General features: G+C 42.7%; 1 protein-coding gene across 1 annotated transcript in view; it reads right to left on the bottom strand.

Annotated features, from left to right (window-relative positions):
- Positions 1 to 12,852, bottom strand: part of COG4 (component of oligomeric golgi complex 4) — a 28,230-nt gene that overhangs the window by 9,046 nt on the left and 6,332 nt on the right. The window contains exons 5-12 of the mRNA XM_070398911.1: positions 11,933 to 12,126; positions 9,162 to 9,267; positions 8,493 to 8,650; positions 7,331 to 7,386; positions 5,310 to 5,443; positions 3,154 to 3,272; positions 2,494 to 2,660; positions 1,579 to 1,744 (exon numbers count right to left, since the gene is read on the bottom strand). Of these exons, the coding sequence (XP_070255012.1) occupies positions 1,579 to 1,744; positions 2,494 to 2,660; positions 3,154 to 3,272; positions 5,310 to 5,443; positions 7,331 to 7,386; positions 8,493 to 8,650; positions 9,162 to 9,267; positions 11,933 to 12,126 (1,100 nt within the window). The remainder of the gene's footprint in view (positions 1 to 1,578; positions 1,745 to 2,493; positions 2,661 to 3,153; positions 3,273 to 5,309; positions 5,444 to 7,330; positions 7,387 to 8,492; positions 8,651 to 9,161; positions 9,268 to 11,932; positions 12,127 to 12,852) is intronic.

Genomic DNA, 12,852 nt, shown 5'->3' on the forward strand with positions numbered 1-12,852 from the left:
TCAAATCTACAACCTTGGCAAATCAGGACAACATTCTAACATCTGAGCTAGAGCTATCCGGCCAGGGCCCCAGCATCACCTTTCTTTCTTTCGTTCTTCTTAGCATCACCCTTCTTATTGGCCTTATTTTCTGGGCCCTCAAATAATGAAACTGTCTGAACGGGAGCAGCCAACGCACAAACGCACAGCCTTTAGCCTAATGGGGCCTGTGGAGCTGAGTGGGGAAAGTAGGACGAGAGTAGCAGGATGGGTGAGATTCAGAGGGCCTTCAACAAACCAGCCAGCAAAGGTGGCTAGCTTTGCTGAGGTAGGTAGCAAGGAGTCGTTTCTGAGCAGAGGAATGAATGAGATAAGTTCTGTAAAAAATGAAATGGAATGTAAACAAAATGAAAATTTAAGTCAATCCATGATCATATGAAACTGGCTGCCAGGCATTTTGGCAAAGTTCTCCAAAGGCACCATACTCAGAGGCAACGGTTTCTCTGAATTAATACTCTTTTCTGGCAACAACCATGACATTCCAGATCGACAGAACCCATGCCTGGGGGACATATTTTCAATGACGGGAAGAGAGTGGGGCTGCCTAAAGAGCCTCCACATCTATCTGAGCACTAGTACTTTGGGTTCCCTCGTACAGAGACAGGTAGGTATTAGCATGTTTAGGTTTCTGTCTGAGAAAGTAACAGCTCTGAACTCTTCTGGAAGTTAAGAATCTGAAAAGCTAAGGTCCCTGCTTCCAGAAAAAAATATATGCATACACTTTTACATCTAACCCAAGGGTGTTCATAGTCCCTATCTGTGTGCTGATTGAGAGCTCTGCTATTGGATGTTTCCTTCAGCCTCTGACCCTCAGCGTCCAAGAAGACGAGAGTCTGGCCAAGGTAAGGGTGGAGCAAAGTGACCTCTCACAGTGCTGTTCCATTCATGCCAAGACAGCAAGTGCTAGACAAGCCTGGATGTGAGCTCAGGACTCGTCTGTGCTTTCTGGCTCATTACACACTAGGTGCGGTATAAATTCTTTCATCTTTCCACGTTTCTCCTTCGCCAGCTGTCACACAACTGAAGACTCACTGCTTCATCACATCTGTCATTCTGGGAGGCTAAGGGCTTCACTAAGGTCACATTTCTGAGGACACTGAAAGCCTAAGAAGTGTGCTAGAAAAGCAGTCCTGGTAGGCTTGAAGGATTGGCACCCATCCGTATTGGGGGACTGTCCTCAGAGGAGCCTGCTGGAGGCTTGGCATATGTTCCAGTTGGTCCTGTGGCAAATGCAAGCCAAGCTTTTAGTGGAGCCCTGAACAGCGGGGTAGTGCTCTCGTGGATGAGCACTCCAGAAAGCTGAGCACCCAGACTGCAGGCAGGAAACAGTGCCTGTCCTGGCTCAGGCTCCTCATAAATAGGCCCCTGGGTAAGACATGGTTTCAGAACCTTCTAAGATGAGCTGTCCTTAAAGGAGTTTTCCTTCTACATAGACACCAGAGGGAAAGTCTCCAGCTGAAGGTTATACCGTAGCTTACACGTCATAGTTTTACCTCTTGAGATAAACCAACCCAGCTCCCGGCCGGTGGGGCTACCTACCAGGAAGGACAGCTTGGCCTCGTCAGTGCTCTCAATGCCTTTTGTGTCAAATTTTCCCTGCTGGAGGCTGCTGTGCATGATGTTCACGGCACTCGTCACCCCACGCTGGATGTCCTGCAAGGTGGTGGCCGGGAAGCCCATCCGCAGCTTGTTACACAGAACGTCCCTGGGGCAGAATGGCATATGGGGGTTGATGGGGATCGACAGCGCTCAATCTGGCCTCCAGGACAGCAGGACCAGAGGGCCCCCTACCCTGAGTCATCAGAGTATGACCAATCCTTGAGATGACTGTAGGAGGCCTTGGGCAGCCAGGCATGGTTAGAGGCCAATACCCCTCGAGGGTACTGATGACAAGAGCACCCAGAGAAGACTAGCTAATTCTCAACTTCCCATGAGGCTCTCAGGTATCACCTCTGAGCTCCAACAAACTCAGAAGTTCAGCTTAACAAAAGGCTGTCAGTTCAGGACTCTAGTCCATATTTCACCATGTATGAGGTGTGGTATCTTTGACAAGGAATGGAATCTCTTTAAGCCTCAGTTTCCTCATCTATAAAACAGAGCTAATAGCTCGTACCTCACAGGGTTGTTTTAGGACTGAATAAGAGCAGGCAATCAGCACAGTGGCAACAATGTAAATATTACAACTACTGCCTTCATCTGAACTGCCTGTTCTCTTTCATGGGACTGAGGGCCAATGACCTCTCCAAGCTAGTGCGGGGAACACTGACTTGGCCCATAAGATATCTGGCTGCTGTTCAGCTGCCTAGAGCCAAGGATGTTGTGCGATGAGTAAGAGGTTTATCCTGTATAGAACTAAACTATTATAAGGGAAAAAAGGAAGAAACAAATGGGCCTCAGAAATGAATCACAATTAGGACCTTCCTGCCTCCTAGAAATGAGAGAGCACCAACCAACCTGAAGTCCGACTCCAGCTCTGTGGTGGCGAGGTTGATCATCGCACAGAGACAGTCGATGCTGGAGCTGGACAGAGCCCGCCCAATGCACTTCTTAACAATGTAGAAGACATCGTCCACCATGCTGGATGTCAGCTGGCCCTTCTCATAGGTGTCCAGAGCCACAGCCTACCCAAAAGGCAAAGCACCCAGTAAGGGCCCAGTTTTACATGTCACAGTTTGAGAAGGTTCTGGAACAGGCCCTGGCTCTGCTTCCTTTTCTATACCTTGTCCATTTTTCCCACACATGGTTTACCCTGGTCAACAGCTGGTGTGGATATCCTTATTAAAATAGCTCACTTCCCTATTGATCACTTAGGAAATTAAGTATTCAGGGCCTCTGCCTTGAGGACAACTATTACCTGAGATGTAAGAGATCTGGAGAGGCCCTTCTTCCCCAAGAATCCTCACCACATACCTCCAGGGAGGCCGGGACAAGTGGATGCCCTGAGGAGTGAGGTGTTCTTTTGTGATCCTTGGGAAAAAAGTCCCACCTGGATCTATGATGAGCATGGCCATTCCAAAGCATAACCACTAACCATACAAAGGCCTTGGCCATTTCCTTCAGCCTGGCTTCTTGGACAGGAAGCCCCATTTCCAAGGGATGTGTCCTCTGTCCTACCTTATTCACAGTCTCCCTCATGAAGTACTCCTCCATGGTAATATACAAGCCAATCAGCTCCTGCATGGTGCAGCTCAGCAGGCAATTGTTGAGGAGTTTGTCCAGATACTTCTGGTGCTCTAGGGGACAGCCAAGAAAGAACACTCACTTTTCTTCCTCAAGGAAATAGATCAACCTTTTTCATTTTTCCTGGTTCCTTTCTAGTCTTTATTCCAAATTTGTACATGTTTTACATGGTTACAATCACAGTATAGATAGTTTTGTATTGTGCTTTAAAAATTATAAATATTTACAATGTTTCTTCATAGCTTTTTTCTTCTTTTAACTTACTTATTTTTAATGACTATATTTTATCAGGTAGAGTCTATATTTTTAAAAACTACTCTCCTATATTGAGACACCTGGGTTACTTATTACAAACATTTTGCCAACAGAGATAATTAGAGATCAGAGTGATTGCAGATCATAGCGAACATTTTTGTACAAAGCCCTTTTTACTTCTTTTTCCTTATTTCCTTAGAAATAGTAAGACTCAAAGGATGTAAATTTCTAGGGCAAAGAATGAAATATATTGGGTATAATACATCTCATTCTCTAAATCAGTGAATTTTCTGTGATGACAAAAATGTTCTTAATTTGTGTTGTCTAATATGGTAACTACTATTGAAGAATTGAAATGTGGCTAATATGAAATTTTTAAAAAATATATTTTTATTGATTTCAGAAAGGGAGGGAGAGAGAGAGAGAGAGATAGAAACATCAATGAGAGAGAATCATTGATTGGCTGCTTCCTGCATGCCCTTACTGGGGATTGAGTTCATAACCCAGGCATGTGTCCTTGGTCAGAATCGAACCTGGGACCCTTCAGTCCACAGGCGGACACTCTATCCATTGAGCCAAACCAGCAAGGGCACTTACCTGAACTTTTAAATTTTATTTCATTTTAATTCAATTTAAATTGTTAACACGTGGCTGTGGTACTACATTGGACAGCATAGCTCTGAACAATGACAGTTATAATTAATAATAATGAGTCCCAAAACTCCAAATAAGGCCCAAAATACCAATTCAACCTCCTTTAAACACCAATTCAAGGCAATGCCAACTGGGCCATATAACTAGTTCCTCTGCCATGTATTATTGGTACAAATCATGCAGAATGCTGGGTTGGTCTCAAGTCTCCAGTTTGGGGAATTCTATAATACTTGCCTAGCAGGAATTAAATGTTCTTAAAAACCTGGAGTAAATTTATAAATAAAATAGAACTGTGGCACACTTTTTTCAATTTATTTATCCTTTCAAAAATTGTGACTAAGAGTACTGAGAGATATAGTGAAAGCCTTTCTTTACACTATATACTCTTTTTAAAAAGAAATATTTTTATTGATTTTAGAGAAGAAGGGAGAGGGAGAGAGAGATAGAAACATCAGTGATGAGAGACAATCATTGATCGGCTGCCTCCTGCACATCCCCTACTGGGGATGGAGCCTGCAACTCAGGCATGTGCCCTTGACCATAATTGAACCTGGGACCCTTCAGTCCATAGGCCGATGCTCTATCCACTGAGCCAAACCAGCTAGAGCTACACTATATACTCTTTTTGTATGCTCTTCCTTTATACAATATACTCTTTTCTCAATATTGTACTTCAATACTATATTAAGGTGTAATGTATGTACCATAAAATTAACCCATTATATGTATACAACTCAATGTTATTTTTTAGTAACTTGATAGAATTTTGCAACAGTTGCTACAATTCAGTCTGGAATAGTCCTATCATGAAGTTCCCTCCCCTCCCCTCCCCTCCCCTCCCCTCCCTCCCTCTTCCTCCTTCCCTCTCCACATCCTTCCCTCCCTCCCTCCCTCCATCTATCATGTGTGCATATCACCTATTTAAACATCAGTCCCTAAACCGAAGCTGGTAAGGAAGCACAGTGTGGGGAAAATAGTACAGGAAAATAATTAGATGGCTTCAAAGGCCCAGTCCAATTCCAAATTCAGTAAGTCTAGATTTTTCTCCTGGGAGTCAATTTGCCCATAGACCCCCAGATGCAAACAAAACCGTCACTTCTTATTAAGAGATCTATGGCTTAACTATGCACAACAATAACCACACCCCAGCCCTCCCAGGGAATATGGGAAATGCCTTTTACCTTGCTTTACTTCTTCTGAGGCCATGGAGTCCCCCACCTCAAAATCAGAGCTGATCCTCTTCCTGAGGAAGCTTAAATACAGCTCACTGCGGGCGTTCATCAGGGTAACTTCAGTCAGGATGGGGTCCAGTTCCCTGAGACACATGGAGTAGAAGAAATCAGCAGGACACTGGGTTCCTTCAGACAGAAAAGCTACAGGGCAAACATACTCCCGAACATCCCCTCCCCACTGGGTCCAGAAGGTCTGTGCCAGATGGTCATCCTGGCTCTGCTGACCCAACTATAATCAGAGAGAGCTGTCAACCACATATTCCACTTACACATTTCACCCAAATCACTCGGCCCCTAACATCCTGCCAGGGCTAAATAAGAGACTGGGAGGTGTGTTTTTGTTAGCAGTTTGACTAAAAATGATCTATGCCTCATGTGAGAGAAAATAAACCTTCCCAACCTCTTATTTAGCTGTGATGAGATTTTGGGGGGTACCATTAAACTACCCCACAGCCATTCATCTACTCATCTGAATAGCCAAAACAATCTAAGATAAAAAAGTTGGAGGACTCACACTTCCCAATTTCAAAACTTACTACAAAGCTACAGAATTCAAAACAGTGTGGTACTGACATTAAAATAGACCGTTAGATTAATTGAGAGTCCAGAAATCTTCACATTTATGGTCAACTGATTTCTAGGGAGAGTGTAAAAAACATTCAATAGGAAAGGAATAGTCCTTTCAACAAATTGTGTTAGGATAACTGATATTTTAAAAAATGAAGATGAAACACTATTTCAATTTATATACACAAATTGACTAATTTTCCACTGAAGACCAAGAGATCTTTTCAAGACATAAATCTGGTCATATCATAATCAAGATTTCCATAGCTCTTAGGATACAAGACCTGGAATGGCCTAACTCTAACAACCTCTTCAGATTCATCTCACATCAGGTTCTCCCCAACTTTCTGCACTTCAACTACCATGACCTTCTTTCACTTTTTCAAACACACAGGGCCTTTTGCACACACTTTCCCTGCTCTACGTGGAACACTCACCTTATTCCTACTTATTAAACTCAAGGTCTCAGATCGAAGGTCACTGCCTCAGGAATTTTTCCTTGAACTTCATCAGCTTAGTTTGTATCCCTCTATTACACATTCTCCTGTCCCCTACACTTAACATATCACAGTGGTTAACAGCATGACCTCTAGAGTCAGATTACTTGGGTTCTTTTCTTGGCTCTGACGCTTTCTAGCTGTATGATCTTGGGCAAGTCATTTAACCCTCTAGGCTTTGGTTTCCTCATCTGTAAAAAATGTTAATGGATTAAATCAGCGATCCTCAACCGAGGGTGATTTTACCCCCCAGGGAAAATTTGGCAGCGTCTGGATACATTTTTGTTGGTCATAACTGGAGGGCGTTACCAGCAGCTAGTGGGTAAAGGTCAGGGATGCTAAATATCCTATAACGCACAGCCCAAATGCCAATAGTACAGAGGCTGAGAAAGCCTGGATTAAATGATTGAATATTTGTTAAGTGCTTAGAACAATGTTTGGCATATAGTAAACACTACAGACCAGAGATGCCACAAAGAAAGAATTAGGTTTGTTTTGCTCACTTTGCTTACTGCCATATTCCCAGTGCTTGGCATGTAATGTGTACTCAGTAAAAAATTGATTGAATGAATACATTTTTATGTTTGGATTTTCTTTTAACAAGCATATATTATTTTTATTAGAAAAGTTAAAAAGCCTAAAATTTTAGGATAGTAGTTGCCTTTGAGAGAGGGGTGGAAGAGAGTCACTTGGGGACTTCAAAAGTACTGGTAATGATCTATTATTCTTTATGAACCATATAGGTTATATATGTGCTTTCGTTTGTATGAATATATTCCATTAAAGAAAACCAAGAGTCATAGATAAATATTTTTAAAACATAGACCACATACAACAGAGTAGTGTATGAATGATACACGATTGCCAAACCAAACACTTACGGGCTGAAGAAAAGAGGACTATTACCTTGGTTCTATTTTTTCTGTTGTAGAATTTCTCAAGTTGCTCTGGACATGCCGGAACTGCAAAACACCACATATAAGAGTGCTCGTCCCCACCCTCCTTGTATCTGCCTTTTGCTGGTCACTCCAAACTTCTGGCATACAAGAATGTTTGGTTAGTGTGCTTAACAGACACGCCGAAAGTAGGCTTTCAGAATGATGAGCCAAAGATTTTTTGGTTTAGATGGTAATGCTCACCTCTATTATGGCATTTATTTTTACTTTTTGACTGTATTCCCCCATTCAATCTTGGCTGCCACAATTGGACAGACAGAATGTTCAAGGACCCTTTTTTCTTGGATCTGCACTGGAACCTTAGCAGCAACATATTATTGCATTTAAAAGTGATGCTAGTGGTATGCCAAAGGACTACTATCTAGAGCAGGGGTGGGCAAACTTTTTGACTCGAGGGCCACAATGGGTTCTTAAACTGGACCAGAGGGCCGGAACAAAAGCATGGATGGAGTGTTTGTGTGAACTAATATAAATTCAAAGTAAACATCATTACATAAAAGGGTACGGTCTTTTTTTTTTTTAGTTTTATTCATTTCAAACGGGCCGGATCCGGCCCTCGGGCCGTAGTTTGCCCACGGCTGATCTAGAGTCTATAGGACGACTATTTCTAAGTCCTATTCTTTACTCTCTCTGCTCAAACGAATGGAGAAATAAAGTTCTGAAAAAGCAATTGTTATCTTTAGCACTTAAGGGAACTAAGGAGAAATGTGTGACATATTACTTGACACTTCATAGAATCTTCACAAATAAAATTCTCATTGTATCACTAGAAAGCACAGTTGCACATTCTGTGATAAAGAACTGGTGTAATGTTTCTGTTGTGTTCCTTTTAGGAAGCCTTTTCCAGTTCCTCTTCAATCTTGTACTGAGGTCATCACCATCATGACAACACCTCAAGCCCTGATGGGCAAGATGCAGGTTCCTCTTCAATCTTGTACTGAGGTCATCACCATCATAACAACACCTCAAGCCCTGATGGGCAAGATGCAGGCCAGTCTGCATTCAGCCTTTATTTTTCTTCTGTTCGCATCTCTTTTCTCTTTCCCCCTTTATTCCATTTGGTGTCCCTGGTGAACACTGATTCCAAGCCACTTGTAGCTTCCCCTGCTCACCTGCTGGTGGTAGTTCCTCTGCTTGATGAACTTGTTTACCACCTTCTCCACCTGCCTGTCACATTCCACCTGCAGATACTTTATCAGGGTATAAAGTTTCCCTGGCCCATAATATGTCTCCACTATTGGTTGGTGAGTTTCCACAATGCGGGCAATCCCTAGAGAGAAGAAAGAAAGAGGGTTGGATTCCAAATGTTCTTCTCATATAATAAGCTCTTTTCTTCCAGCCAAGGCTGACCCAGGTCTAACTCAACCCCTTTTGGATGTTTCACCTCCCCAAATAAATACAAACGGTTCTTGTCAGTGCTAGAATTTGCTAAGCAAATATGTCTGTTAAATATGCTCTGTACTTGGTACACCAGCAGACATTTCCTACGTTACATTGACAATTTGTACAGAAACATCTTTACAAATCAGTATTGCTCTCTTCCCAGTAATGTATTTAAGGGTTAAATTTATTCTTAGAGTTTGGTCTTGAGGGCAAGGAAGGATCAAACTAATCTTTGCTAACCTGACGTTGAATTGGGAAGTTAATTCTCCAATAAACCAGTATGCAGTAAGTTACAGGATTAAATTAAAGGCATTAGGCTAGTGGGGAGAGAAGAAACACTAGGATGCAGGTGCTGGGATAATGTCTACCATCCCCCTAGAGTGGGGAAAGAGGCTTGCCTTCAAACAGGAGAGTGAGTGTATCTGCAAAGATGATTGCAGCTCTTCGATCACTCATGTCCGTCTCTAGTACCAACAGCAGATTTTCCTCAGCTTTACTGGCAACCTGGAAAAAAAGAAAATCCACATATATTTTTCAGACCAAAGGCTGGCCTCAGTTTCCCAAAAGGATTTCCCATTGCCTTTCTTTTTCCCATGTTTCCCCTGAGAACTCTGGATTGACTAAGCCTCAGGCAAGACAAGGAACTTGAACTCAGAGGTATAAATAATGCTTTTCTCTTGCATGAAAATATGTTCTGCCATTAGCCAAGGGAGAGAGCCCCCAATTTCAATAATCATCTGAAAGTGTATTTCTAACTTATCATTAATGGTGTTTTATTGAGCAGGACAAGGAATCTGGGCACTGCTAAAGGGATTTTTATTTTTTTTTATTTTTATTTTTTAAAATATATTTTATTGATTTTTTACAGAGAGGAAGAGGGAGAGGGATAGAGAGTTAGAAACATCGATGAGAGAGAAACATTGATCAGCTGCCTCCTGCACACCCCGTACTGGGGATGTGCCCGCAACCAAGGTACATGCCCTTGATCGGAATCGAACCCGGGACCCTTCAGTCAACAGGCCGACGCTCTATCCACTGAGCCAAATGCGTTAGGGCTGAAGGGATTTTTAAAGGATTAAAAGTAGAAGCTATTTTGAGGTCCCAGATGGCAAACTACTGATTATAAAAAAGTACTATAGCCGAAACCGGTTTGGCTCAGTGGATAGAGCGTCGGCCTGCAGACTGAAGGGTCCCAGCTTCCATTCTGGTCAAGGGCATGTACCTTGGTTGCGGGCACAACCCCAGTGGGAGGTGTGCAGGAGGCAGCTGATCGATGTTTCTCTCTCATTGATGTTTCTAACTCTCTCCCTTCCTCTCTGTAAAAAATTAATAAAATATATTTAAAAAAATAAAATTAAATTAAAAAGTACTATAAAGCCTTGGCCAGTGTGGCTCAGTTGGTTGGAGCATCGTCCCATACACCAAAAGGTAGCGTGGATCGATTCCCAGTCAGAGGACATAACTAGGTTGTGGGTTTGATCCCTGGTTGGGGTGAGTTTAAGAGGCAACCGACTGATGTTTCTCTCTCACATCAATGTTTGTTTCTTTGTTTCTTTTCTTTCTTTCTCTCTCTCTCTCTCTCTCTCTCTCTCTCTCTCTCTCTCTCCCTTCCTCTAAAATCAATAAACATATACTCGGGTGAGGATTAAAATCAGTAAATTTAAAAAAATAAAAAATGTAACATAAAGCAGTTGTATTTTATTTTAATTAATTTTTTTAGAATGGATAAAATATAAACCCTTAAATGTTCAAAAGGGACAAAGGAATGTTTGGTGAAAAGTGTCTTTTGCTCTTACCTATGTCTCGTCCCCTAATTACCATCTTTAGAGGTGATCACTGTTAACCCTTCCAAAAATATCCCATGCTTATACAAGCATATATCTTTACTAGAGGCCCGATGCACGAAATTCGTGCAAGAGTAGGCCTTCCTTCCCCCAGCTGCCGACATCGGCTTCCCTCTGGCACCCGGGACCCCAGCTTCCCTTGAAGCCCCGGCTTGGTCCGGAAGGATGCCCAGTCTAATTAACATATTATGCTTTTATTATATAGGATTGCTATGGCCCCCATTTTAAACAGGAATGGTAGCATATTGTTGTTTAACTTAACAAACCACATACGTTAGAGAGAGAAATATGTCAGCACATATGGAACTGTCTTATTTTTCTCTTTTTAAAAAAATATATATATTTTATTGATTTTTTACAGAGAGGAAGGGAGAGGGATAGGGAGCTAGAAACATCGATGAGAGAGAAACATCAATCAACTGCCTCCCGCACACTCCCCACCAGGGATGTGCCTGCAACCAAGGTACATGCCCCTGACTGGAATCGGACCTGGGACCCTTGAGTCTGCAGGCCGACGCTCTATCCACTGAGCCAAACTGGTCAGGGCTGTCTTATTTTTCTTAATGGCAAATTAGTGTCTCCTTACAGAAAATTGCAGGGGGAGGGACAGGATGCACTGTGACATATAGTTTAAAAAAACAAGCCCTGGCCAGGTGGCTAAGTTGGTTGAAATGTCATCCTGTTCACCAGTGGGGGCGCATACGAGAGGCAATTAATCAATGTTTCTCTCTCTCTCTCAAATCAATAAAAACATATCCTTGGGTGAGGGTTAAAAAATAGAAATAAATAGACAATAGCTTCCGCACACATGCCTCCTGGGATCTGCTTCTTTCCATCTGAGGTGGGGGAAGAGGGCTAAGACTTTAATTGGAGCTTGCTTCTTTATCAGGATTTAACCCCAAGTGACCTAATCTGCTTCATGCTATTGTGGCTTATTTTGAAACTCAACCCTACTTATGAAGTCTTAAAAACACTAACCAGAAACTCAAAATGCTCTTTAAAGAAGCCAGTTCCTGGCTGACAGTTTGAAAAGGATGAGTCAACTTGTCAGAGAATTTGCATTTTAATTTTCCTATACTTTCACTTGGTCTGTTGGACATAAATGTGCATCAGCAGATGTCCAGACCGGGCCTGGCACACGGCAGACTGGAAATAGATAAATGTGAATGAATGCATGCATTCAGTCCTGCCAGGCTACTGCAAGAGCAGGAAAGGGGAGTCAAATCCAGAGGCAAGAAATTATCCACTGACACTGGATCTCCCCAGTGCTCCAATCTGTAGGCAGAGAACCATACCATTATCCTGCCAAGAATCAGGGGCCATACCTGCTTGCAAAGGTATTCTGAGAACTTGCTTAATCCATCTTCATGCAAACCCAGTAGTGGAAAGATCTTGAAGAAGCGCTCCACCTGGGGCAGATCCCCTTCCTTAGTGGCAATAGCAAACTTCTCTGATACAATGGTTTTGAGACGCTGTTCAGCTTCCTGCAGTAATTTCAGGTTGGCGTCAATCATGCTCCCTGTGCAAAGGAGAAAGTGAAAATTAATACCACTTAGTCTGTGCACCACTTTTCTTTTCTTTTTGTTTGTTAATCTTCACCCAAGGATATTTTTTCCACTGACTTTTTTTAAAGTATTCGTTAAAAAAAATGTTTTTATTGATTTCAGAGAAAAAGGGAGAGGGAGAGAGAGAGATAGAAACATCGATGAGAGAGAAATAGCAACAATGATTGACTGCCTCCTGCACACCCTCTACTGGGGATGGAGCCTGCAACCTTGGCATGTGCCCTAACCAGGAATTGAACCAGTGACCTCCTGTGCATAGATAGATGCTTAACCACAGAGCCATACTGGCCGGGCTCCATTGACTTTTTAGAGAGAATAGAAGGGAGAAAGAGAGAGAGAGAGAGAGAAACATTGATGTAAGAGAGACACATTGATTAGTTGCCTCCTGCACGTGCCCCAACTAGGCTAGGATTGAATCTGCAATCCAGGTACATGCCCTTGACAGGGAATCGAACTCATGACCCTTTAGTTCCACAGCTGACACTCTAGCCACTAAGTAACACTGGCCAGGACTGTGAACCACTTTTCATTAAAAGATATGAAAAAATATGGCCTTGGCTGGTTTGGCTCAGTGGATAGAGCGTCTGCCTGTGGACTGGAGGGTCCCAGGTTCGGTTCCGGTCAAGGGCACATGCCCAGGTTGCGGGCTTGATGCCTAGTAGGGGACGTGCAGGAGGAAG

Source organism: Myotis yumanensis, unplaced genomic scaffold, assembly GCF_028538775.1.
Source record: "Myotis yumanensis isolate MYYU_CA2020_CCGP unplaced genomic scaffold, mMyoYum1.0.hap1 SCAF_18, whole genome shotgun sequence".
Classification (NCBI taxonomy): domain Eukaryota; kingdom Metazoa; phylum Chordata; class Mammalia; order Chiroptera; family Vespertilionidae; genus Myotis; species Myotis yumanensis.